The sequence below is a fragment of the Manacus candei genome, unplaced genomic scaffold (genome assembly GCF_025592945.1).
Source record: "Manacus candei isolate 608988 ecotype Guabito, Panama unplaced genomic scaffold, ASM2559294v1 h1tg000013l, whole genome shotgun sequence".
Taxonomy (NCBI): Eukaryota; Metazoa; Chordata; class Aves; order Passeriformes; family Pipridae; genus Manacus; species Manacus candei.
This window is the reverse complement of record NW_026138061.1, coordinates 3,570,793-3,597,349: the sequence shown is the minus strand read 5'-3', so window position 1 is coordinate 3,597,349 and position 26,557 is coordinate 3,570,793. Positions and strand designations below refer to the sequence as shown.

Genomic DNA, 26,557 nt, shown 5'->3' with positions numbered 1-26,557 from the left:
GCAGAAGGCCCCTCGCCACGTCTCTTCTCTGCAGCCCCCAGCCCCAAGCCGAGGCCAGGCAATGCCGCTGGCTGCCTGTCCTGACAGCCATCCACCCCCTCCTGTGGGATTGGAGCTGCTCCCAGACACCCAGGGATACCCCATGCACGGTGTCCCCAAGTAATGTTGACTTTGCAATAAGAAAATCCGCATATTGAGGTACGTACACCACAGCAAAGGGCAAACATGTCCTAATCCTAGCACAAAACATCCTATATTTATTAAATGAGCCATAGTGCATTCCTGGCTGGGGATGTACCCCCTCAACCTGGGCTTGGATGCAAAAACCCCGTGTTTTTAATGTTCAATATAGAACAGTTTTACTAACAAATGCCAGTGCATGCACTATGTGTATACAACACATATATTTTCATATATAATATTGTCTTATATATATTTATATATCTTTCAGTCATACATATTTATCTATAAAATATGAAAATAAATAGAATTAAATATAAAACCATACATAAAGCATAGATACAAAAAATAATATACATAAAACATTACACCAGTATAAAATATACACATACAAAGCATACACTTTAAAAACATTCTATCGATAATATTTTATATATATATAGTGTTCTCCACATAGAACCACATGTAACATTATTTCATGTATTCTATCTGTTTTCACAATGTTCTAAATTGATGGCTTTTAAAAGAGGCAGGAGAAATCAATCCCTGTGTCTGCATTCTCTAGCACTCAGTTCTCTCTTCATCTGCTCCTGCAGGCTGAACCCAACTGCGCTTCAGAGTTGCCAAATGATCCTCTTTAAAAGGATGACGGTATTTTCAGTGACACGGATCTGCCTGGCTTAACCCACTCTGCAGGGCAGGATTCAATTCTATATGTTTCTATAATGATAACTTTGCAATGTATATATTATTATTACACTATTATAATATTTTATTACATTGTATTACATTGTCTTATTGTATTATATAAAATTGCAATACACAGATATCTAAAATATATTCACAAGCCAACAAAACCATGCCTGTATAAATATTTCTATTGTTTGTGTCGATAAATCAAACATGGGAGCTATATACGGCATCAAAACACGCATAAAACATTATTTTTATGCATGTTGGTGTTCTACATTTAATGTTTTATGTACACAAGGCAGACACACACGAGAGCTGTCACGCACAGTACACAAATTCAGCACACACTCGTAACTCGGAGAGAAGCTCTCGGCCGCCATCCAGCTCACGCCCCCAGCGACCAGACCACGCCCCCTGTGATCAGGCCACGCCCTCTATGTTCAGGCCACGCCCCCACCAGCCCCGGGGCGCGGGCTGTGGGCGGGGCCTGCGCCGATAAACACGGCCACGTGCGGGGGGCGGGGCCGGCCCGCGCTTCCGGCAACACGCGCCCGCCGCCGCCGCATAAATAGCGCGGAGCGGCGCCCGCAGCCCCGCTGGTCGCTCCCGCGTCGCCGCGTCCGGCACCTTTCTGGGCACCAATCCCGCCGCCGCACCCTCCCCGTGCTGGTCCCGCGCCGCCGCCGTCGCCGCCATGCCGTTCCTGGGGCAGGACTGGCGCTCTCCCGGGCAGAGCTGGGTGAAGACGGCCGACGGCTGGACGCGCTTCCTCGACGAGAAGAGCGGCGGCTTCGTGGGCGACCTCAGCAGGTACCGGCGGCGGCGGCTCCTCCCGGCCCCGCTCCCCGGCGGTGCCGCCAGGGGGCGCCGCGCGGTGCCGGGGGGGGCTGAGGGCGGGGGGGCGGCGAGTGGGGCCCGGGCCGGTCTCGGGGGTCGCCCCGGGGCGGTGTCGTCGGGGTAGGGGTCGGTGTATGGGCAGCCCCGGGCCTTCCGGCGGAGGGGATCCACTACCCTCTCAGGCCTGCAGTGAACCCGAACGGCTCTCCCGCGGCCCCCGGGCGCGGAGAGCGGCTGTCCCTGCCCTGTGGTTGCGGGACGGGGCGAAAAAGCGAGGAAAAGGCGAAACACTCGCTGCCCCGCGGCCTGGGCGCTGCGCCTCCAGGGAGCATCTCCTGGAGGCCACGGAGGTGTCTGCCCACCTCCCTCCCAAAACAATCTTCCCCGCGCATCCTGACTCCCCGGCTGGGGAAGGATGTGTCTGAAGCCATAAATCTTCCCCAGGCCGTGAGTTATGTACCTTCCGTGCGGCTTGACTAATCTGGCTGCAAAACATCAACAACCCCCCCAGATGGTGCGGGCAGGAAGCCTTTGCAGCGCGTGGGCGTAGTGAGCTCTGGCCAGATCGCTCCTGTGAAAACCCAAACTTTTCTCACAGAATTGCATCTACTCCTCTGCTGTGTGTCAGGAATGCTCATGACAAAGGGGCTTGGAGCGAGCAGGGATTTACTGTGAACCGCTGCTGAGGTGTTATTGTGCAAGGAGGCTTATGTAGCAGGTATCTCCTGCTCTCTTTCATGCAAACTGCAAGTAAAAATCAAGCATAGGCTTGTAAATAGGTAGAATAGGTTTGTAATGTGTAAATAGGTTGATTTGTAAATAGGTAGAAAAACGTCTGGCTGCTGGTAGTGTGATTGTATTGAGAATACTGAGTTTGGCATGTATTTATACATCCCTTTTCCCATTTAAAAGTGAGGAGCTGACATATTGGCCCTGGGCTGAGGTCCTTGCAGTGCCAGGTCCTGGTGCCCAACTGTTCACCCTGTCAAGATGCCCTGGACAAGTGTGTGGAAACCTGGCAGCACATAAACAGGGAAACAATCTGCCTCCTATGCTGGAGTTTGTCCACTGTTGCTGTTATGCTGGTTTCGTATTACAGAGTCATTCAGTAGGAAGTCAACAGACAAGGATGTGCTGTTGACATGTGAGATTTAAAGCAGATCCCCCTTGTACTCTTGGACTCAAGTTCTGCCACTGCATGGGGCATGTTAACCTGACCCCCTATTGATTTTGTGTAACCATGATAAAATATGAGCTCGAATATCTTAAAACAGCTTCTTCCTTACTACCATATTCTGTTCTCAGGTTTTGGTCCCCCCAGCAGAAGGCAGCATGGATGGGGGACACGAGCAGCTGAGATGTTCTGCTCTCAGGTTTAGGTGGTTCTGAGCTGGTTACATCTGGTAGAATTGTCTGGTTCCCCAAACTGTTGTTTCTGTGAGTACTGTCCACCTGCAATGCTGCTGCTGTTCCCCTTCTGCAGTGTTGTAGTGGAGCCCGCAGGAATGGTGCCTTTTCCACAGCTGTGCTGCCTGGTGAGGGGGATGTGGAGGAGGAAGGGGGAACCAAGGCTCATAGTTTTCTGAGGATGGGGGAGGCTTCCTCCACCTCTGGGGCCATGTGCAGGTGCCAAACCAGAACACCCATCTGTAGCACGCCAGAGGGTATCTGGGTCCCTCATGGGGATGAAAGTCTGACTTGGTCACTTAAGTTTTGCATATGCTGGTGGTGTGGCCAGTGAGTGAACAGAGGAAACAAGGAGGTCCCACAGGTTTCATTCCTTTGCAGGAGCCTGTGCTGAATAGCTATGAGAGGTGTGTTTGGTATGGTGCTTGGGTTATTTTTTTTGGAGGCTAAACAGTGTAAACACTTGGTCTATAGAGGAAGCCTCCTGGCTGTGTAAGGGTCCTCATGGCTGTTGCAGGGGAAGCTTGCCCAGCACTGCAAGCAGCACCATGCTTTGGCACCTGTCAGAGCTCCAGGGCTGCTTGAGCCACAGCAGCTGAGAGGTGCAGTGATGTGCCTGGGACCCTTCTTTGAGATTAGGCCTCCAGACAGCCATAATTCATCCTTTGTGAGTTGTGCACAGTGCACAGTGTGGGCAGCTCTATTTTGTTCTCCTGGATGCATCACCTGTCTTCTGCTTGGTACCTGTGAGGCATCCTTGCAGCTCTGGGCAGCAGGTTGTGTGCTGCTGTGTGCAGCAGGGGCTGCTGCTGAGAGCCCCTGGTGGGTGCTACCTTCCCCTGCCACCCCCAGGGATCTCTGCAGCAGCACTGTGGCTGCCCAGGGGCTTCTCGGTTTCACTTTGTGGCTTGGATCTGCTGATTTGCAGGTCTGCAGAATGTGGAGATGTTGATGCACAGCTTCTTTATAGATAGTCTTTCATTGCCCTTGAAGGAAATAAGGGGTTATAGTTCCCTTCACTAATAATATAGTTACATCAGAGCTCCAGCAAATGCAGATGATGGGCAGTCTTGGACAAGAGATCCTAGCTGTTAACTTGTATAGTCACTACTATGTGGGGTTTGGAAAACTATCAGCTAAGTCTGAACCTCAGCTGAGCTTTTCCTGTAAGCTTGAAATAATATTTTGTAGGGACTCTTTTGTTAATAAATATTTTGAGTGCATATATATGTCCTCAGGCATTTCTAAATATGTCCTTCTGTAGCAGTCTGACTGGCTCAGAGGAATCTGCTACCTACAGTAGGCGGACATGGTGTTACTTAAGGATAGAAACATGTTTAAGGGAGGAAAAGAATACTGCCTAACCGTGTCCCAGCACTAACTGTGCAATCTGTGTTGCCTGCTCCTGTCTGTTATGGGTATCTTGGCTAGCCCAGAAATGAGGCACCAGAGATTCATTTAAAAATACCATTACTGGATGCAAAAAACTGTGTGCAGACTTCTCACGGGCAGCCTGCAAGGAGGCAGCTTTGGAGCTCACAGTGAAAACCTGTGTATTTTCTCTCCTTGCAGGAAACATAGTGTTCAGCAGACTGCAGAAATAAACAGAATCCTTGCTTTGTGTCATTCACAGCTTTTGTAAAAAGGATGATCACAACAAAGAGAATCTCTTCAACAGCCTAAACTATGATGTTGCTGCCAAGAAGAGAAAAAAAGACCTGCTGAATAACAAAGCCAAGACGCAATGTAAGATGTATTTTCGTGCCTTCTTTCTTTAAACAAAAGTTGCTGCAGAAGAATGGAAAATGGTTCATATCTATGGCTTTTGCACAATGCATGAAGACTCTTCTGGAGTCTTGAAGGGCTTTGCGCCCATGTTTGACCTAAGCAGAGAACTTGGATACAGTTTAATGTGAAGATTTATGCCCCCGTTAGTAATCCCTGTTCTGAGGAGCTGTGCTTGTTGTGTTCAAATTTGTGTCATTTGTGTTTGTCAGAAGGAGGGTAATTTTTTCCTATGGTACATTCAAATGAACCAGTTCCAGGGTTTTTCCCCCCCCTGTAGACTTCCTTGTGCACAACGGACTAAATTTATTCTTCCTTCCATATGCATTGTGAGCACTAATCTACATTACTGGAGGCTACAGTCCTGAATGTAAGCTTTGATCCTATCTCTGTGTGCGGAGTGCATGAAAAATGAAATAAGATTTCAGCTCACTCGAAACAATAGAAGTCTTGAAATCTTTCTGTAGGCACAGTGAGCAGCCGGGGTCTCGGTGCACTGTGGGAAGACCCGGGGGAGCCTGCAGGGTCAGCAAGGTCTGTGTTGGGCTGATTGCAAGATAGGTACTGGAGTTACATGTGAAGGCTACAAATGTAAACAGACACAGAGGAAATGAGTTACAATTCCCACACTACTATTAGCTCATTGTGCATCCCCCAGGATTTTGGAAACTGATGCCAAAAGTTGGCCCCTTAGTGTATTCGGTTCTCTGAACAAACAAATGTTACCATGACAGTTTTTGGCTGGATTCTTCTGTGACTTGCCATTAAAAAGGGCTCGATGCAGGGTCAGCGTGCCTGTAACTGAGACTGGGTCTGTCCTTGGGTTCACAGTACCAGGCAGTAGCCTCAGTTCGTCGGTTCACAGGTTGCTTCAGGAGGACAGTATTTTCTTTATGGAAAGGAGTCTAGCAGGGTGAGGAGGAGAACTTTTTTTACCCTAGCTGTTGAATTGCCAATGTGTGTGGAGGAAGTAGGGTCAAAAGCCCGTGTGAGAACAGAGTGGGAGAATGAGCAGCGTAACTGCTTATAGTACAGGCTCTTCTGCAAACCGGGTTAGCAGCATGTGGTGGGTACAGGGAAGTTATTTTGGGGAGTGGATGGGACAACTCCCATTCTGAGGGAAGGGAGGGGCAATTAGAAATAGGAAAATTTTGGTCCCAAATAGTTTTTTCTTTTTTAGCAAGTTAGCTGCAAGCACAAGCATGTTCCTCTGAGCCTGACCTCACTGCTAAAAGCTCTCTCCTACATGCCTGGTGTCTCATGACATTTTTGCTCAACTTCAAATTTGACATACAATCCCAAGCCTGTAACCAAGGTAATGAATAGTTAATAAAATCAATAACAACAAAACCTGGCTGTCAGCCACACTTACTGTCTGGGACCAAAGAAGAGGAGGTGCCATGGTATATCTGTGGCTGGCAGATTAAACATTTACAGTCCTGAGCTGTGTCAATGAAACAGAAGCCCTTTCCAAGGTTCAGGGCTGCAGTCTCAAATGAAGCTATATGGAAACAAAGCAGCTCAGCAGGTTGCTAGATTTGGTTTCAAGTGTGGTGGTGTAAACAAAATAACTTCATTTGTACTAAAAGACAGTGAATATTATGAGCAGAACAGAGATCCAGCCCTCTGATGTGGAAGATTAACTGAGCAAAATGTCTTTGTCCAAACAGATTTCCACCAGGAGAAGTGGATCTATGTTCACAAGGGAAGCACAAAAGAGGTGAGTACCTTCATAGGTTCTTTGTTCTCTTTTCTACTGGTTTTTACAAGCAGTGGAAGATCCTGTGCTGATATAAATCAGCAGAAGCTCTTAAGAGATAAGTGGAAGATCTGGCTTGTGGTTGGAATTTCAGTAATGATTTTAAGCCCCTATCAGGGGATCCAGGGCTTGCTGTACAAGGCTTTGTACATGTGTTTAAAATATGACTTGTTTGCTTCCCTCAGTTAAAAAACCCAGCCATTTGCAGGCCAAGCCATAATACTGTTCTTGGCTTTCACCCAGTACAGTCCTAACATGGAAAATCATTGGAATTCATCACAATGGCTCACTTGCACTCATGGAGAGAAGCAGCTGTAGGAGACTGCTCTGAACTCACACTATATATTGAACCCTAGGAATGTGTGGCTCGTTCTCACCCATAAATTCATGGGTCATGAGCAGAACTTGGGTCACTCTTGGGAAACTACCATAGTCTCCATTGAGCCTTGATCACTCTTGATGTCAGTAAGTGTGGCTCAGTGGGAGACAGGCCTGGCTCCTCTGGCTGTTGGCTGCTCCCATGTTTGTGCAGCTCAGTTTGAGTTGCCCTGGGTCATGTCTACCTGGTTCTGTCTCGACTCAAGTCTGCCAAAACATGACCCAGGCTTTTTTCCTTCTCAGCGCCATGGTTACTGCACCTTGGGAGAAGCCTTCAACCGTCTTGACTTCTCCAGTGCTATCCTGGACTCCAGGCGATTCAACTATGTCGTGAGGGTGAGTGAAAGGCCAGGGTTTCTCTTGCTGTGAGGGTGGTGGAGGCTCTGAACTGAGCACCAGTTGGATAATGGGAAGCACTGGCAAAGAAGAGATGTCTGAACATGCAAGTGCATGTGTTGGGCTTTGCTGCATGAAATAATTCATGGAAGTTGAATGGATAGGTGCCTAAAACCTTGTCTTTGATCTGTTAAAATGAAGGTGAGGGGAAGTGGTGATAACGTAGATGAGCTGTCTAGCATTCCTACTACTTTTCAATTGTGTAATTCATTTCTAAAACCCAGAATGCTTGGCTTCTGAGTATGATTCTGTAGCCCCAAAAGGGCTGTCTGCAGAGACCATAGGGCACTGGAGACGTCTTTGCACAGGAAGCTTCAGTCTGAGGGCTGTGGAGTTTTGTTTCTGTTATAGTGACACAAGAGAGACTCAGGGGACCTGAGCATTTTGGGAATGAGGGAATGGGCTGAACCTCTTGGAGGCACTGATCTAAATTTCTTTGTTAAGGATCATGGTTGCTCTTAATCCTGTGTGACTGTCAGTGGTTTCAGTGGGTGAAGCTTTTGGTTAGCCCTGACACCATTAGTTGGTAGGAAGGAGTCATCAGCCTCAGATTCCCCATGCTTGGCTTTGATAACAGGTCAGGGCTTCTGTTTTGGCCTGGGGTGGCCAAGGAGGAGGTCATGGTTGGGCGAGCTACTGTCCCGAGGGCTGTGGGTGCTTGTATGTTTATCTGCATGTGATCTGCAAATTGATCTTGGGTTTCAGAATGCGTAGCAAGATTTGGAATTCAATAAGCTTTAAAAAAATCTGTTATTAACTTGAGGCTGTTTATAAACAGCTCCTTTTCACATCTCATGAGCAGCTGATCACTGGTGAGGCAACAGCTGTTCAGGTTTTAGGTTCTGGAGCAGGCAGCATTGGTATTGCTTTCCCTTTGAGTCAAATGTCATGAAAAGTGTCTAAGGAGGAAGTGATCTGAGCAGGTTCACCTCAGTTTGTTCACCTGTTGTCTAGGTGACGAGTCACCTGTGAAAACTTCTGTCACCCTGGGAAAGGGTACAGGCATTGGGGGTGATGACCCACCTGCTGTGCAGGAAGGGCAGTCATTAGATATTCCACTGCAGGGGTGGTGGCAGGGAGTGGGGATGCTGAGGGAGGTAAAGCATGATCTAAGTCCATGTGAACTCAGGCTGCCATAACTCTGCTGATCTTGGGACAACTTGTTTTCCTGCACCTTATGCAGAGGTGATCAACAGTGCTGAGGTACTCAGTGTTTCCTCATACTGGAGATATATATATATATATATATATACACACACACACAGTTGTGCCATCTTCAGGGAAATTATTGTGGAAGAAACAATTCATGCCAAGGCCATAACCATTTAGTCAAATATGAAGAAGAAACATAAAATAAAACTTGCTTTTGGTGCTGCAGGTATCTCTTTGGCAGACTTTGTCTTATGGCAGTGAAGAACTCCAAAGACTCTCCTAAGCCTGGCCTTAGGTCATGCTGTGCCACATGACCTCTTCTGCTGCTCAGCCCAATGTGATGGGTGTCTCCTATGGGACTGCAATGGCTGAGCAGAAGTCCCACTATTTTTTGGAAGAAAAAACTCAGATTTCAGTGAGGTCAGTGTGGTTTGGTGGGGGAGCTCAGGCTGATCTTGATATGAGGATTTCATACACAGCAGATCTGGGATCCTTTTATCCAAAATAAGTGTTCTGTTATGGAAATTGACATGTCCTTGTTTCTACAAATCACCTTTCTTCTGAGCTTTTAAGAGTAGCTTCCCCCCCAGTAGTTCTACAGATACAGCACTACTGAGAAGTACGAAACTTTCTAATTGAGGCTGACTTGTGGTTTGGTGGTTTAAAGAACATATTAAACCTGGTACAATGGATCAAATATAAAACTGACTTCTTAAAATGAAAGGCTTGTATCAGCCAAGTGTCCAGTGGATAGTAGCTCATAAAATGCCTTATGCCAGATTTACTCATGAAAAGCTCTACCTAGATGTGGATCATGTTTATGGTCCTCTGCAAGTCACAGGCCTCCTAGGTCACACAGATGAGCAATCTGTCACATGGAAAATGCCTTGAACGTTGGCAGGCAAAACATTTTTCCCTTCCCTCCCTCTCCTTGTTCTCTCTGGTTCCACCCATTGCTCGGTGTATCTGATTAATGTCACACTACTTAATTCATCAAGCAAATGCTTTTCAAGGAGGGAAGTTCAGAGTTAGAGGCTCAGAAAGAATATGGGGATGTCTGTAGGGAAAGAAAGGAGAGAAACAGCTGCAGGCTTCAGGTTCTGCTGGCTACACCCAAGCTTGTCCTATAGAGCTGCATCACTTGCTGATAGCAAAATGGGCTTTCAGGCTTAACATCAACTTGCCTTTCTCAAACCATTCTTTTTGGAATTTCTCTGAACTTAAGTGCTACAGTGTCTTCAGTGCTGACTTCCTTGTCACAGAAGTGTCTGCTTCAGATACAATCAAAGTGCTTGGAGTTTCTGATAGTGCACTCATAAAATGGGCACCTCCTTCGAGTGAGGTGGAGTTGTGAGCTGCAAGAAGCTTGGCAGGTATGTTTCATGGGCAAATACCATCAGCTGGAGCCAGTGAGTTCACTTAATTGAAGCGAAAGAAATTTTCCTCCAATATTAATCTTGTCTTAATTATCTGCTGATATAGTGCTGGAAGTGCCAAGAATTGGTGCCATAACTTGGTCCCTGCTGATCTTTCAAACTTGTGCATCTGCCTATGTGTTACAGGACAATCAGTGTTCCCTTTTCAGGGCTAGTAAGGAAGTGTGTGGTTGACCCAGAGGACCCAAACTGTTGTTGGTCTTTGAAGCAGCCCTGGTTTCTCTGGTCTTACAGATTTAATGAAAAGACTGGAAGCATTCTGTAAGCATAATTAATGGGAGCAGAGACAAATTGCCTGCAGCCCAGAAGTTGTTGGTTCTCCTTTAGGAACACTCTGTTCAGATGGCAGGTTTTGCAGGCTGTTTCCTTCAGAAAGACTTCTCATGTGGTGGTTGTATAGTCTCAAGGGAAAGTGCTGCTTCTGATCATAAAAGCTTAGGTCAGGTTAAGCTGCATGGGCACAGCTCTTCTGGAATAACATGATCTAGGTTGTGCGCAGCCTTCTAGAGTAGTCTCTTAAATTTGTTTAAGTTTTAATAGCAGTTAGCTCCAGGTGTTCTGGATTTATGCTGCCCTGGAAGAATATCAGCTGGATGCTGTCTCATGGAGATCTGTCAGCACCTGCACTGTAAATCGTTATAACTTGCCTTGCTCTTGCTCTGCCTCTCAGTTGATGGTCAATGTGACATTTCAGCTACAGAAAGTGAAGGGCTGGGAGAGTAAGGTGGGGCTGGAGAAGGAATTTTTCATTGTGATACTTTTCTCTAAGCAGTCCAGATGTGAGGAGCCACATCCCCAATCACTGGGACCTTATAGATCCCCACAGGGTGCAGTCCAGCTTCCCTATAGCTGGTTTGAGGTATTCAGAGGGGGATCTACACTTCAGTAGTTTGAGACTTGTGATTTTAATCACTACAGAGCATTTCCCTTTTTGAGTCAAGGTTGCACCCTGCTCAGTGCAGCAGGACTGCTGAGAATTTTTTGGCTCTATGTGCTATAAACCTCTAGCAGTGGTTATTTGGGGTGTGAATTGCCTGCACACCCCTGTGTTGAACCAAGACAGTGACCAAAGTGCCATCTGGCTGTAGCAGATCTAAGCAATGCTGCACATACTAGTCATGGGTGCACAGCAGTGTGCTTTCATGGCCCTGAAATGCAGACCCTTGTTCCTTGCCACATGCATGGCACTGTTCTGTTTGCTGTTTTCTTCCTTGTGCTTATGGGAGAAGGACAACATGCTCTGCTCCTGAAGCTGAGAGGCTCGTTGTACCAGCTGCTCCAGACCAACTGCTGGTGGGGTTTGAGCAGGAGCCTCATCACACTCATGGGGAAGTGAGCGAGTTATTGCCCTGCTGTGGAAGATGCTGCCTCCTGCCAGCTCTTCAGGGGCTCTGGGATAGCCCACTGCATCTCTTGCCTTTTCTTTGTAGTTCTGGCACACCTCTGATGGCAAACAAAATAGGGGCAAGGGTGTTGGAAGATTTTTTTTTTCTTCTTCTTTTTAAGGAAACTACCAGGTCATCTTTTTTTCAACTTCTGAGGAGTTGAAAGAATGAATTGGGATCTAATGCCCTGTTTTCCAGAGGTGTTGCAGACTTCCCAGCTCCAGTTAAAATCAGTTGGAATGCAATTACTTCATGTTTTTGAAAAGCAGACCTTTTAAAATTGCTCTTAACCTTTCCCTGTGCACTCTCTCCTACCATCTGTCCTTCTCAGTTGAGCGTGGGCTGGACTTAAAGCAACTGCATCATAACACATGCTTGCAGCTCTCCAGCCTTTTTACCCTACTCAGCATTAATCTGAATTCATCAATCTGCTTTTAGTCTGTATTATGCAAGTGGCAGCACTGATTTAGTTTTTTTATAATGCTATAGACCCCAATTTGGCAGTCCATTAACTGAGACCATACTCCAGACCTGTGCCAACACTAAAAGACCCCCAGTGCAGTGGAGCATGTGTTGCACAGATGGACTGAATTGCTTACCTGGTTTTTGTATATGAGTACAGAAGAATAAAGAATGTCTTTTGCTGTGGAGGGCTAGCTAGTCACTTCAGCCAGCGGTCCCTGGGGAGTGGAGTAGTCCTAGAAGTATTCACAACATAGTTTTCATATGGAATTTCATCCTGTGTTTATTGCTGCAGGCGAAGGGAGGTGACACATGATATCTGAGCTGGTTCACTGAACATAAATTGAACCTTGATAAACACAGACAAGGCAAATTTGAATCTGTTCCTTTGGCTAAATTAATTTTGTACCAATTTAGCACTCTTCAAGGAACTGAGATTTTTATCCTCATTCTTGAGAGGAATGGCCCTGGAGTCTAACCCTTATGGTATTACATTACATGATGCTTATCATTGCATGCATTTTGGTGTTTTTAGTAATGGGCACAATATTGCTAACACTCAGCCTGGAGAAAGCTGTCTCTGTGCCAGTTCCAGAACAGTGCAATCTGGAGACAGCAGTTGTTTGTGCACAGAAGAGCTGATCTGGGTGCATGTGTGGCTAATGTACAGATGGAGTCTGGCAAATTGATCACTATAATCAAAGGTCTGAAGGCTAAACAGTTTAGTGTAAACAGAGTATTACAGACTATTATGGGACACTGGTGGTTTTTTTTCCTACTTATTCATCCAGTATTTCGAAGAATGAAGACGTTTTATAAACTTTGCAAACATCTTCCAAGCTGCCTTGTTTTTAAGAGTATTTAGTTATTGTGGTCTCATTTAGCTGATATAGCAAGAAGATCCACTGATGCCTGTGCACCAAATATTACCCAACTCTCCTGCATCTCTTGTTTCCTCCAAAACAAGCAGCCTGCCCTTCACAGGAGTTAGCACAGGTCTTTTTTCATCTTGGGATTTTTTTTGATCATGTGAGGTGCAAGATATTAATAGAATGTAAACTCGAAGCCATCTGATGATGGTGTTGGCCTGGATATTAAACAGAAGAAGAGATCGGTCACTCTAGGCGACTTCACTGCTCCTAAGTGGCAGTCACATGCCAGTGCCCCAGATGAGCAGAGCAGGCGAGTGGCTGCAGTGATACCTCTCCCTGAGCTCCCCGCTTCATGGCAAGCTGCCGGTGACTTTTTGGATACGTTCCTGTCATTCTTGCAGCAGGGCAAACAGTTCAGCTCATGACTTATCAAGTCTTGTCAAAAGCCATCTTAGTTACTTGACACAAGTAGTTGCACCTTCTCTGGACTCTCTGTGGTGCCAGCAGTGGGATACTGGAGCTGCGGATGATAAAGGATTAATAAGCCAGTCATGCGGTAATGTGTTGATTGATTTGTAGCATAAAAGGTTTTTCCTTTCCTTTCTAAATTAAAACAGAAGGCTGTGTACATCCAAAACAAATGGACTGACACGTGGACAGTCTGTGCATTTATATAATGCTGGGGGGAAGGGAAGAGGGCTTCTAAGATCCCAGGCCACATGTTCTGCAGAGCATGATCCATAGGAAACTTCCACAGCTGTTCTTGAGGCAGAGGGATGGGGAGGAGAGGGCATCCTTTCCCATGGGAATGCTTCCTTTAGCAACTGCAGCCCAAATTCAGTATTCAGCTTGTACATGAGTCAGGAGGTCAATGAGTCAATCCTAATCAAAAGTAAAAGCAAGATTTCCATTAGAGGGAGGTTAACAAGTAAATAGGACACACAGGGAAAGGTGGTTTGGTGTTGCAGCTGTAATAGCTGAATAGGGGAGGAAATGTTGAGGGAATAGGGGCTTGTTGCAGGGAGAGTTTGGTTTTCCTACAGTACTTAACCTTTCTGTCGTGGTGACAGCATTCTGACAAAACCCATGCAACCCTGGAGTTGACGTAAATTGTGGAGTCTGATTCTCATTAATGCTCCATCAATAATATCCCCATCCAAACAGGCATTTGCTCGTGCTCCCTTATGACACTGCTTGTTTATGCCCCAGTGAAAGATGGTGACGTTGGCTGTTTGTTCCCTTGGTGTGAATAGCAGCTGTCAGTCTGACCACTGCTCTGTGGTTTCTCTGCATCTCTGAACCATGAAATCAAGTTTCCCCACCCCCCAAAGATGATTAAAATGTCTCTTCTTTTCTCCCACCTCTTTTGATCAGAGTTTAATGTTGAGGAGACCTCTGCTCTCCTCCCGCTTTGTGTTACTTTGCTCTGTGGTTGTGTCTTTATATTCAAGCAGCAAACAAGTCTCTGGACTGTTTTGCTGTGTCATGTGACCAGGAGTCAAGATTAGAAAGGTATCTCTGTGCTCTAAGGCTTGCAACTTCTATTTTTATCCACAGCTGTTGGAGCTGATAGCAAAGTCTCAGCTGACGTCACTGAGTGGCATTGCCCAGAAAAACTACATGAACATTTTGGAAAAAGTGGTGCAGAAAGGTAAGAAACGGAAACAGTGAGGGGGAGTCTGGTTTAATCTGATGTATTTTGTGTGAACCACATCCTTGAGAATAGTCAGGCAATGCAAGATGGGTGAAGAGGGGCACCACTACTTATTTCTGTAATGCACCTCTGCTTTCTTTTCCCTCAATGAAGGACTTGAGGGGAGTGGAAAGAAATGTCTGTAGGTATCTGAGAGGCGATTCCTCCTTCTCCAGCTTTCCTCGCTACCACCCCTTCTGCATCCTACTGAGTCCTATTTCTGTCTGCAGAAGAGCTGGCTGCTTCTGCCCCCGGCTGGGCATATCTGCAGTGTCTGCTGCCGCCTTGTTACCAGCTTGCTGTCTCTAGTGCTCCCACTGCTGTGGAGGAAAGGACAGCTTGAGGTGTATCCTCACCTGTTTGGGGGAATGAATTGTGGCTGAGATGTGGCACTTCCCTCATGGAATTTTAGCTCTGGCTGAGGTCTAGGAGCGCACCCTGTTACTACACATAATGAGAGAGAAGGTTCTGAGCTGCCTCCTGGCACATCAGCTGGGGTAGATGGGGAAGAGGTGCACATAGATAACCTCTCGCATAATGTTGGAGGGGAAGACTGGCTGGTTGCCAGTGGCTGGAAATGGGAAGTGCTGCAGAAATGGCAGATCTCATCTGCTTATCCTGGGAGGATCTCTTTCCATCTGCTGTCTAACCTGCTATGCCTGGTTAATGTTTAACTGCTTTCCTCTAAAAAGAAAAGCACAGGCTTGCTCTCTTGGCCTGTGAGGTTAAAGCAAATAACTTGGCTTGCCTGAGAAACATGTAGATTCAGGGAAGGATTTTCACAGTTCCCAATTTTAACCTTTCCTATTCTTCCAAAGTCCTTGAAGATCAACAGAACATCAGGCTAATACGGGAATTGCTGCAGACCCTCTACACATCCCTCTGCACGTTAGTTCAACGGGTTGGCAAGTCTGTCCTGGTTGGAAACATCAACATGTGGGTACACAGGATGGAGAGCATTCTCCACTGGCAGCAGCAACTGAACAACATTCAGATCACCAGGGTAAGCACAAATCCTGAAAGCTAAAAATATTGTGGCTCCTTCATGAAACCTTCTTGTGTAGCAGTTCTTGTTTGGGTGACTGCTTCCCACTGTACTCCCCGTGCAAGCACAGAGTGGAAGGACCTCGAGTTGCCAAAATAACTAAATGCATTCCTAGCATTATTTGAGTCTCTTAATTCAAACTCAATGTACATAACCCGGGATCATGCTCGAGGTTACTGGTCACAGACTGTGGCTTGACTCTGTACTGGCCGTGAAGTGCTGTGTGAACAGAGCTGGGCAGGAAACCACCTCCCCCTCTTCAGTCTTCAGAGACAGGGCCTCAGTATGAAGAGTCAACTCAGTCTTTTTCAAATTGAGAAATTGACTCAAAACTTGTTTATCAGATAGTTGACGTTTTTAGATTTGTTTAATCTGTAAATTGAATGCAAATTTCTAAATAGCTGCATAACTTCATGCTTCCTGGCTGAAAATATCAATTATTCTTCCAATAGTCTGGAGCTACCTGTTCCAGCTGGATGAGTCCTGCTTTCACAACATGTGTTTTTTCAGCAGCATCTATGGGGATGGGAAGGATGTGTTAGATAAATTCCTAACCTGGCTTTGCGTGGGAATCAAATTTGAACTTGCTCCATATCACAGAAGGTTTGATCTTGGGATAGACCATCTGGTCCAACCTCCTTTCTGAAGCAGGGACACCAACAACATGTTGCCCAGGACTACATCTAGACTTTTTTTTTCCACCTCAAATGGATGCCTGGTGAGCACTGAAATGCTAAAGCTTTTCCTCAGTGCTGATACCTGTTGGTGTTCCCTTTTGTAGGACTCTTCTGCAGTGAACTGAACTGTGAAATTCCCATTTAGGGAGACCAAGGCATAGCCCGAGGGAATATAAAAATCGCCTCTTTCCCTGGTGGCTCAACCAGAAAGGCATTCGCGAAGGAATAAGCAAAGGGCCTGCTTTCATAATTTTACATGATTGTGTTCTCTGGGAACACCAGGAAACAATCTTCAGTCCTTCAGTTAGAATAATGCAGGGAATAAGGTGTAGAAGGTGAACTGTGAGACGTCCCCAGGGAGTTTGAGGAGCTGCAAAAGTAGCAGTGCATTATCTGATGGTGGTCTCTGCCCCCCCTCTGCTGTGTCTCCTGGAGACCCTCTCTTGAGAAGGGCTGCAGCTCCTTTGTCTTGCAGGGGAACCACTGGCCTGTGGTGGGGTGGCTCCTAGGGCTGTGAGCTGGGGAGCCATGCAGTGCCTGGGCACTGCCAGGGACATTTCCACCCAGGTATCTGCTGCCCTGAGGGCAGCAGAGGTCAGGACCTACCTCCTGCTGCTCAGCTCAGTAGTACAATGTGGGGTTTTCCCTCTTGGGATTCGAAACACAGACAAGCACACCAAAGAACTCTGCCTATCCAGACAAAAGTGTGTCAAAATGTTGCTTGTGAAAGAAACAGCCTTTTATGCATACTTACTTATATATAGGTTTACAGACACTCTTCCAAAATAAAATAGATGTAGAACTTGGAAAAAAAAAATTCACGTGTCTGAAGATAACTTCAGGTCAAGCTAGAACAAAACCAGCTGCGTTCAGAGAAAGGAAGAACAAACTCAGCTCTGTGCAGCCAGTTACTTACAGTGCACTGAGTGCTTGTGGTGTTTCTGGATGGGGGAAATGTCTTGCAACACCCAAGACCTAAACCATTTTAAAAAAGAAAAATGTGCAAAATATTGTGTGTGCTAGAGCTGCTTTAAAAAAAAAAAAAAGACAAACCTCTGTCCAGAAAGTGACAGCATACCAATCTGTTCTGATCTAATCTGTGTTCTTTCTCCAAAAATAATAATGTTTGAAAAGTTCTGCAATGGAACTGTGAGAGAAAAGAAGTAGCAGATGAGTTTTTGGCCCTGACTCAGAAAACCTGTAAGGATTTGTTTGAATCACACAGGTTTCCTCAGAAAAAAAGGCAGAAGCATGAGCTTTGGGGTTTTTCTGACCCAAGAGTTCCTGAGGTTATTCTTGCCTGTTGTGCCCTAGCAAAAGCTTATATGTGGAGAGAGTGCAGGAGAATGCAAAATACAGGCTGGCAAGGAAGATTAATGGGAGGTGGACATCAAGGATCCAGCGCATTCTTCCCACCTCAAAAAATGACCCAGGCTCTCATGGGAGGAAGTGTCCTCTGGAGATGGTGAAGACAGTTCACTCCTTCTGGAAGGGTTGTTTCAGATCTGCCTTGCTGGTGGAGATGGCCAGAATTGATGTCTTGGTTGAAAAGCTGTGGTCCTTGCAGGCACTGGGCCGTGCTGTGTGGTCCAGGCAGGAGGGAGCTGCTGGTGTGCAGGCATACTTGTTGTTCCTATGGAGTCTCACATGCAGTGGGATGGCTGGAGACAAACTGTATGATTAAAAGCAGCCTCGTGCAGTGTTCCCCTGATGATGGCAGTCTGTGTGCTGCTTGTTTGAAACAGTTAATAGCTCTACCAAAGGCGAGGTGGGTGCTGTGACTCTGCAACTTAAAATAGCAGCATTTCTGTGCAGGGTAGATGATGAACTTGGCACATCTATCTAACATTGTTTCTTCGTTGGGGCCCAATCCTAGAAGCTGCTGTTTGCCTTAATAAGGCTGGAGCTGGTTTTGAAGCAGCTGGAGCCTGTGTTATGGTCCTTGCTGATGCCTTACTCCTCTGTATGCCTTGGATTTCCGCTGAGTGCAGGACCTGCAGATCCATTTTGGTCAACTTTTCCTGGAGCTGTGCCCCATGTGGGCTTGTAAAACAATCCTGTGTAGACCAAGCAAAGGTGGATGGGAGTGGCTTTTGTCTCTTAAGGCTAGGGTGTGCTTTGGTGTGGCTGAACAGCAGGAAAACCAGGGCTGCAGGTGATGGGAAGGGGGCAGGTCCTTCAAGTGTTCCCAGAGGAAAAGTTAGCCTTGCCAGCAGTGACCTGGAAAACCATGCAGGGAAAAATCCTGCTGTGGGTACTCACCAGCCACTGCTGAGGTTACAGCAGGATCCTGTGATGACACAAGCTGAAACACGTCAGAAAAGCATGAGATTCCCAGCAATGTGTGTAACTGGAGCTGGACTTGAGAAGTAATTCCCATCTCCCTCACAGTGGAGAGATCTGGATGGTCAGTAGCTGATACCATGGTGTCCTGCTGCAGTGAAAACTGATGGTGGTGCTTCTGGGAGCAGAATTTCATGAGTATGGAGGTGGGGTGGACAAAAAGGAGTGAAGGAGGCTTGGACTGTAACTCTGCTTCTAACTATTGTAATACAATTATGTGTCCTATTCCTTAAAGATCTCAAACTGTTCTGGGGCGGAAGGTCAAATGGTTTTGTATAAAATGCCTTCTATATTCAGAAAAAGGGACTGCTGCTTTGTTCTTTGTGTGAAGAATAGTGCTTAAAAAGCAGTAACTCTACTGCAAGCTAGGATTTCTTGGTTTTTCAGCTTCCTGGGAGCTCAATTTTGTCTGTCTCTTCCAGCCTGCCTTTAAAGGAACCACTTTCACCGACCTGCCATTGTGTTTACAATTGAACATCATGCAGCGACTGAGTGATGGGAGGGACCTGGTTAGCCTTGGTCAGGTGGCTCCTGACCTGCAAGTCCTCAGTGAAGACCGGCTGCTATGGAAGAAACTCTGCCAGTACCACTTCACAGACAGACAGGTACAAGGAGGGATGCATCAGGTCCTTGTTGAACCCCACTAGCAACCAAACACACAGGGGAAGGACACTCTTACTTGACTATCTCTTGGATCTAAGGACTGTGTTGATAATACAAGCTGGCGTGGGAATGGCTGTGAAGATGATTTATATAGAGGATTTTACATGCCACAACAATGATTCCTGAAATAGGAGCTTGAGGAATTAATCTTACAGGAACTTCACCTAATCCAGGTGGCAAAAACTGCAAGTCATGCAGTGGCTCCTCACCCCACGTGTGCAGGGAAAACATGCAGGCAAGCTCCAGCAATCACCCTGATGTCCCAGGGACTGACACCTCAGAGAGGGTGGGTGAGGTCCATGAGCTCTTTTGCCCTTTAGAGCAAGAAATCCCCTCTGAGCTGTTTTGTGAGTGACGGAATGGTATGTGGAAAACAGCCCTGCTGCTACCCACGTTGTACCTGTGTAAACATCTCTGGCCCTTTGCCGGCTGGTAATTGTGTGGGTTTGTCTAAACTTAAAAAAAAACAAAACCCTCTGTTTATGGGTGAATGTCTGGGGTGTTTATGGGAGATCTCTGCACTTCAGGGCCATGTGCCAGATTTCTTCACTGACTCGGCTTTATTTACTCACTCTGGATCTGACTTTGACTTTGGGGAAGTTATTCCTATTAACAAGCAAATTTAAATCCAGCCTCTGCAACTAATGAACCCTAAAAGAAAGATGGGTATCTCCCAAGCTGATGTAATAAATCACTGACTCTTAGAGTCAATAAAGAAGCAAAATACTTCAACTTCTGAAACTGTTAAATGCAACTGTATTTGCTGTCCTGCCAGCCAGAAACAGTGGCCAAAGTAGTATGAAATAGCTCCCAGGGTTTCAGGCTTCCTACAGTAAAGTTCATGAAATGTGAACAGACCCTCATAATGGTATGTTCCCATCAGGAAGGTGCTTATAGCTGGATATTCAAAGAGCTTTCTTGGTGTTGCAAGGGAACTGTTATGGGACTGGTGAGCATGACGTGAGGGAAAGGGGAATGTCATGAGCTGGAAAGAACAAGTCATTATTTTTTTGACCTGCTACAATTATGATTATCTTTGCTTTAAGATTCGCAAACGGCTGATCTTGTCTGACAAAGGACAGCTGGATTGGAAGAAGATGTACTTCAAGCTTATAAGGTGTTACCCACGGAAGGAGCAGTATGGTGACACACTGCAGCTGTGCAGGCACTGCCACATCCTCTCATGGAAGGTACGAGGTGCTGGTGGGACAGACTCAACTGGGATAGGAGCCATGGGGCACCCAGTGCTTCCTCTGATTGCAGCTGATTTAGGGTCCTGCAGTTCCTTTGCCTCCATAGCCTAGTGAATTGTAACATCTTAGTCCTCCCTCAGCTATTAAGGCCCTTTCTCCTTTGTGCCTCACAAGGATCCTATCTCTATCTTGAACAAGGGTAGTGTCCATTGGGGCTGGAGGGGAGGGAGAGTTGGGCATGCTGTGGGGCTGCCTGCAAGAAATCATTTTGGCATTGCTAGCAGCTTTCTCCACCCATTACATGGAGGTGGAGGTCTTGGCAACAAGATCAGCTGGAGTGAAAGCTGATGGCTACAAAATGGCCCAGGACAAAAATCTGCTGGCCTCTGTGGTAATATCCAAGGCATGTCTCTAGAGTTAAACTCCTGTAGCTGATGGCAAGCTCTAACCTCTCTTCCCTCAGAAGAGAGGAAAAGAATGAATTGGATCTTTGCTGATTTTTTTTTTTTTTTTTTCCCCACGACTTACCAGTAGCCCCTAAAATATGAAGCCCAGTTCTGAGCTGTCTATTATTCTGGGCTCTGCTCTGTTTGCACATGGGATGTCTGGCAGAGGGGCAGTGCTAAGCTGGCTGATCCTTTGGCACCCTTTCTGCAGTCTCTCTAAATGGAATTGTTTTCTCCTTTCCCAGGGTACTGATCACCCCTGCACAGCCAACAACCCAGAAACCTGCTCCACCTCTCTTTCACCACAGGAGTTTATCAACTTGTTCAGGTTCTGAACTTGGGTCACTGCAGCTTATGTGATTCTTACAGGACACTTTATGCCACTGAGCTTGGACACTCCATTTGTAAATAGTGTAAATATTCATGTTTGTTGGAAGCTCCTGAGTCAAGGAACAAGAAGATCTTGGAGGTGAAAGGTGAAGTTGCTCACTGACATGCAGCACTTAAGGAATACAGACTTCCATAGGACTGGTGTATAAATACAGTGTGTTGTACAGAGTCCCTTTTTTATCATCAGAGTACAATATACAGGGCAAAAAACTTCATTTTTTGTCTTTTAGAAGTTAAAAATGAATTTGCCCCACAACCATTTGAGAACTCTTGGTTTGTTTCTAATAGAGAGAAAGCAATATGAGGCTAGGACTGTTGAACTGTTCCTCCATCTGGTTTTATTTAGCATACATATTTATAAATATGACGTTTTAAAAATATTTATGAAAAATATCCCTGTGACAAGTTTAATAATACTTTTATGCTTTTAAAAGGACACATTCTGAAATACTTAGGATAGAACTCTAGCCTACTTGCAAGACAGAATCGCAACATACCACTTTCTACCTCTAACAGATTGAGTACCTTTCAAACAAAAATCCAGTGTACAATGTGAACTTTTGTATTTTGTACAATGATTTAAAGGGAAATGTTTGTGATAGTAAGCATCTTTTCTTGTATTAGTGCTTACCTCTTTACATTAGTTTTCTTGCTCTACTCAGTGCTTGAATGCCTAGATGATAGGCACCATATAAATACCTAAGACTTTACTCCATCCTCTTTAAATTTGTTGGCTTTATGAAAGACTAAGCAAAAGGGAAAGGAGAAACCACAAGGATGACTATTATCTATAAGGGAGGAAGTTCTATTATAGGGGAAACAAAGGACTGGATTTAATCTCACAAGGTAAATTTGTATCAGCTCCACTGGGTTAATTGCACTGGTTTAAATCCCAAGTGAAGTTAGAATCTGGTTTTTTTCAAGCCTGTGTTTTCCAGCACAAACACTGCTCTGTATTCCCACTGCTGTCAAGTGAATTCAGTCATCTTGGAGCTGGTAAAATATAGGGAGAATTGGGCTATTGAATCTTGTGAAATGATGCGGTTTTTAGTCACTGGAAGACTGGCAGCAACATGTTTATTTTCAGACTATTGGAGTTTAGGGAGTGATTATTTAGTAGTCAGGACTGGGGTCAGCAAGGGATTTCCAACAGGGCGCTTGACACATCTTTGGTTACTTCTCCATGCTAGTGGCAAAGACCCAAAGGCCCTAATCCCCTCTTCTTCCAGTGCTGAGCTGCCTTATGGGATCTTCTAACCCTAAACTAGAGCTAAATTTTCAGTCCTACGGAGTAAGTGGCCACTTTGCTGTGGCTGTGATCTGGCTCACTGTCTCCTCTGCATACGATGCTTCACTTTTCCCTACAGTGGAACTTGAAGCATCCAGCTCATACAGAGCAATTTGAAAACCTGCAGTGGAAAGTTTTTGCTGTTTGCCAGTAGATTTCCTGTATAGCACTTTCTCTGTGCATGATGTAAGCAGGATACCTCGGAAGGGTAAATATTTAGTGGGTTGTGTGTGACCATGTACAAAGAATTGTGAGGAAGAGGAGTACTCAGGACAATTCAGGAAGAACTACTTGAGTTAATTACTGTTAAATATTCTGTTCCTTTTTTACATTTTTATAACTGACTTTCAACACTTTTCTGCAGCTGTTTGTATTTAAAAATTATAGTATTTGCATTTTTGCAAACTAAATCACTTTGCATACTCTTGGAAGAGACACAGAAAGGGAAAAAAGCTGCCTCTAGATGGAGCAGTGGGGAACAGGGGAGGAAAACAAGGAAAACGCTGACAAGAACTTCCCTTCTCCTGCCACCTAACAGCAAATCCAAGTTTTTGTTCTTCCAGAGAGCTCTGTGAACCTGTGCCACCCTTAGCCATGGCTCAGAGCTCAGTAGTCTCCAGAGATAAGGAGAAAACATGTGCAGGATAGGGAGCTTTATCTTAGTGTTGATGCCCCCTCCATCAGTTTGACTGCGGGTAGAAAGCATAAGCCTACTGATCATACTCATGTCAACTGAAAGTGATTTAAAAGCTGTTACCTTGGAAAAATAAACTTGTGCTTGTCTGGGGGGATGTTTGTGAGTGAAGGAGGCCAGTTTCTGTTTTCATTACTGCATTGATGGCGGGTAGACAAGGCTGAAATCTGGCTTGCTGAGTGAGGACACTAAGAACAGAAACTTGCAAGTGAAGTGAGTGAAGCATTGCCACTGAATTGAATTTGAAGGGTCCTGTAGCTTCTTTTTCCAGCAGTGAGAGGATCTGTCCCTCTTGGCATCTTCTGTTTCCAGATCTGACTTGGGGTTGGTTTGTTTCATAGTTTTGTGTCTGCCACCCATCGTGAGCCAACCTGTTGTGATGGGGAGGCAGGAGTATTTTGGTATGAAATGCTGGGGGGTTATGCCCAGTCTGCACCTGTGCTTAGCAGATGACACCCACTGTGAGATGGTGACACTGAGTGAATGTTAAGCTCAGGTTTGAATCTGGCCTAGTGCATTCCCTGTACAGCAAGACAGAAAATCTCAGCATTGAGCTGCGATTGGGGAATGTCTCAGGTGTAGCCATTGCCTCTATCAACTCTTCACTTGCCTTGAGCAAAGAGTTTATTCTGTCTTCTGCCCAGAGAGTGTGGGTCGTGCTGACGTGCAACTGAGGCTCCTATTTATAAAACTTACTTCAATTAGTGTGTTTTTTACTTCTTAACACTGGAAGGGTCAGAGTGCTGAAGATGATTTGTTAATACATAGACACTTGTGTGTTGCTTGTGTGAGGTCTTAAGATATTGCTGTCAGTGTCCAAACCAGCAGAACACCAAGCAACTACTGTACTGGAGAACAAAACAGGCTAAACAAAAAGAAACAGAATAAGCCTTATTCAGTTACTGCCTCAGTCATTACCCTTCTGCTGCAGTAACTGTCAAAGAAGACCTTGGTCTCTTTGGAGACTCATTGTTTCTCAAGTGGCTGGTACAGGGAGATGTTGTGGTGAATTCAATCCTCTTAGTTTGTATTTAAAACAAAATGCTGTTGCATCCAAATACCTTACTCTAACCATTTATAAACAAAGCAATCAATATTTTAGCAGTGCAAAGGCATCTGCTTGGCTGAGGATGGCAGAGTAACAAAACTGACAGTGATAACAGGGGCTTCCAGGCAGAATGGTTTTAAGGCTGCTCTCATGCAAAAAGGACCTCTTTATTTTAAGACAATTGTGGCAAGGCTGTTGTTGAAGGGAAAACAGACTTTTTCTTGTATTTTGGAAATAATAGAATGTTCTTTACAAATGACATTTCACCTTCCAGTTAGTTGATGCATTCCCATTAGACATGCATCAGTTCTTATACTAGAAAAGGAGAGTTTTTCCTCTCTTTGGGGTTTTCTCTTGCCAGCATATCCAGAGAAATCTCATTGTCTTCAGAGGATGTGTTAACTAGTACAACAGCATAGAACATGGTGCTGTGAAGAGAAAAAAATAGATCCATGCAAGGGAGAAGGCTTAGGAAGAGAGAGATCCCAGGGATCTGTTTCAGCTTTCTAGAGGAGGCAGGTGTTTGGAGTTTGTTTTGGTGTGATGGCTATTTCAAGAGGCACAATTTCAGCTGTACATACCTTAAGCCATTTATACTAACTATGGTATGCTAAAGTTTGATCATAAAATGTGTGTACCTCCTCTTATGTTTTTTGGGTTCTTTTTTTTTTTAACTGTGGGAGTTTCTAGATCCTTTTATTATGTAAAGTGATTAGGAAAATATGTATTGCTCTGGAGACATTGCTTTGTATGTAAACATTTAATTGCACCCTGCCACTTTCTGTATATGGGAATATATTTTTTATTATTTTTCTTTGCCCCTGGGTTTTAAACTGTTTGTATTCCCATATCTGTTTGACTTCAGTTACTCTTGTGAATCTGTCACCTTCTAGAACATATGCAGGTACTAAACCAGCTTTTCTTGCCCAGAAAATTCCTTGGCCTTCAGTAGCTCAAATTTCATTTAGAGCAGGAACATTTCAAATTCTGTTGTGTAGCAAACAAATCAGGTGTGCTGTTTCACACTGATCTCCTGGTTGGTACAGCAAACCAACATTGTCCTCCTTTGTTTTTACAAACCTGTTGCACGGCTTCCCTGTAGATCAGCACCTTGCCAAAAAGACATAGCTTTAAATTAAAATGCCCCTCTTTCTAGCTGGCCTGTTTGCACAAGCCCTGTGGAGCTGATGGCTGATCAGGTTGGTATAGACTGCCTTGTACAAGTTTTGGGACTCTGGTGTTCTGCTTGTACTGCTTTTCTCAGCTCACTGGTTATAATGATGCTGGTTAAAGGCTCTGAAGCCACGGTCAGCCATTCACACAGCTGTCAGCACGTGGCTGCTGGGCTCTGTGGGCATCTTTACCAGCACCTAATTTCTATTCTGTGTCTTCCTCCAGTGATTTCACTGATGACAAATTGGCTTTGCAGGATCTGACCCTAGGGAGAACAAATCCATCTTGTCCTTGACACATGCAGTCTCTATTACATAAATAGCCTGAACCCCCTCTGTTGACCAAGTGCTGCTGCTTCTCCTCCTGGGAGGGCAACTGAGGGTAGAACTTGCATTTGTTTAGCCATCATGTGCTGCACAGAATGCTAGCAGGTCTGCTACCAAGAGAGCTTTTTAATTCAAAATAGTAAATACGCTCATCTTTAGGAACTAATCTACAGTAATTATAAATATGTACTTATATATGGAAGAGAGCGTGTGTTGTTTTTTTTTTTTTCTTAAAGTTGTAACTAGAGATGATATGAAGTGAAAGGCATCCCTTATATAAGACTTCTGTTTAATATTATTGTGTGGTTAAATCCTTCCATTATAAATTTGCACACTTTTTTCCTCTTCCCTTGCATGTTCAACTCTGATTTTTACAGCTGTTCTGTGCAGACAGTAATGTATTTTTGTAAAACATTTTTGACACTGAATTGCAATAAATGTTCAAACAATGTGAACCACAGAATTTGTTGTCTCATTGCTTCCAAGTTGGTGACCTTATCAGCCTTGAGCTTTTGGTGACTGTAAGCAAAGACTTCTGCAGGAACATCCAGAACTTGGCTTGTTGTTGCAGCAGATAGAGCTGTTGCTTCATCATGCCTCAAAGGGAAATGAGCCTTAGTGTCTTAACAAAAACTATGCTCACATGGAGCTTGTCCTTGTGAGTCTGTACTCGCCCAAAGCACAGGAGTAATTGCTGGTCCAGAAGAGATTGCCAGTGCTCACACCGATCTGAGACCTTCAGCTCCAACTTCTGGCTTACAAAATGTTTTTTTTATGGACATGTTATTCAAGTAACTTTGATTTTTATTTTCCTTTAATCTTTTTTTTTTTCAGGT

At 45.2% G+C, this 26,557-nt stretch overlaps 1 protein-coding gene across 1 annotated transcript; it reads left to right on the top strand.

The window, feature by feature from the left end:
- The first annotated feature begins 1,401 nt into the window (after positions 1 to 1,401).
- On the top strand, positions 1,402 to 26,184 carry FBXO32 (F-box protein 32). The gene is made up of 9 exons (XM_051778499.1): positions 1,402 to 1,683; positions 4,751 to 4,863; positions 6,573 to 6,622; positions 7,283 to 7,375; positions 14,300 to 14,393; positions 15,254 to 15,438; positions 18,923 to 19,105; positions 20,210 to 20,353; positions 21,048 to 26,184. The coding sequence occupies exons 1-9, from the start codon at positions 1,568 to 1,570 to the stop codon at positions 21,135 to 21,137; spliced, it is 1,068 nt and encodes a 355-aa protein (XP_051634459.1). The 5' UTR covers positions 1,402 to 1,567; the 3' UTR covers positions 21,138 to 26,184.
- Positions 26,185 to 26,557: the final 373 nt, after the last annotated feature.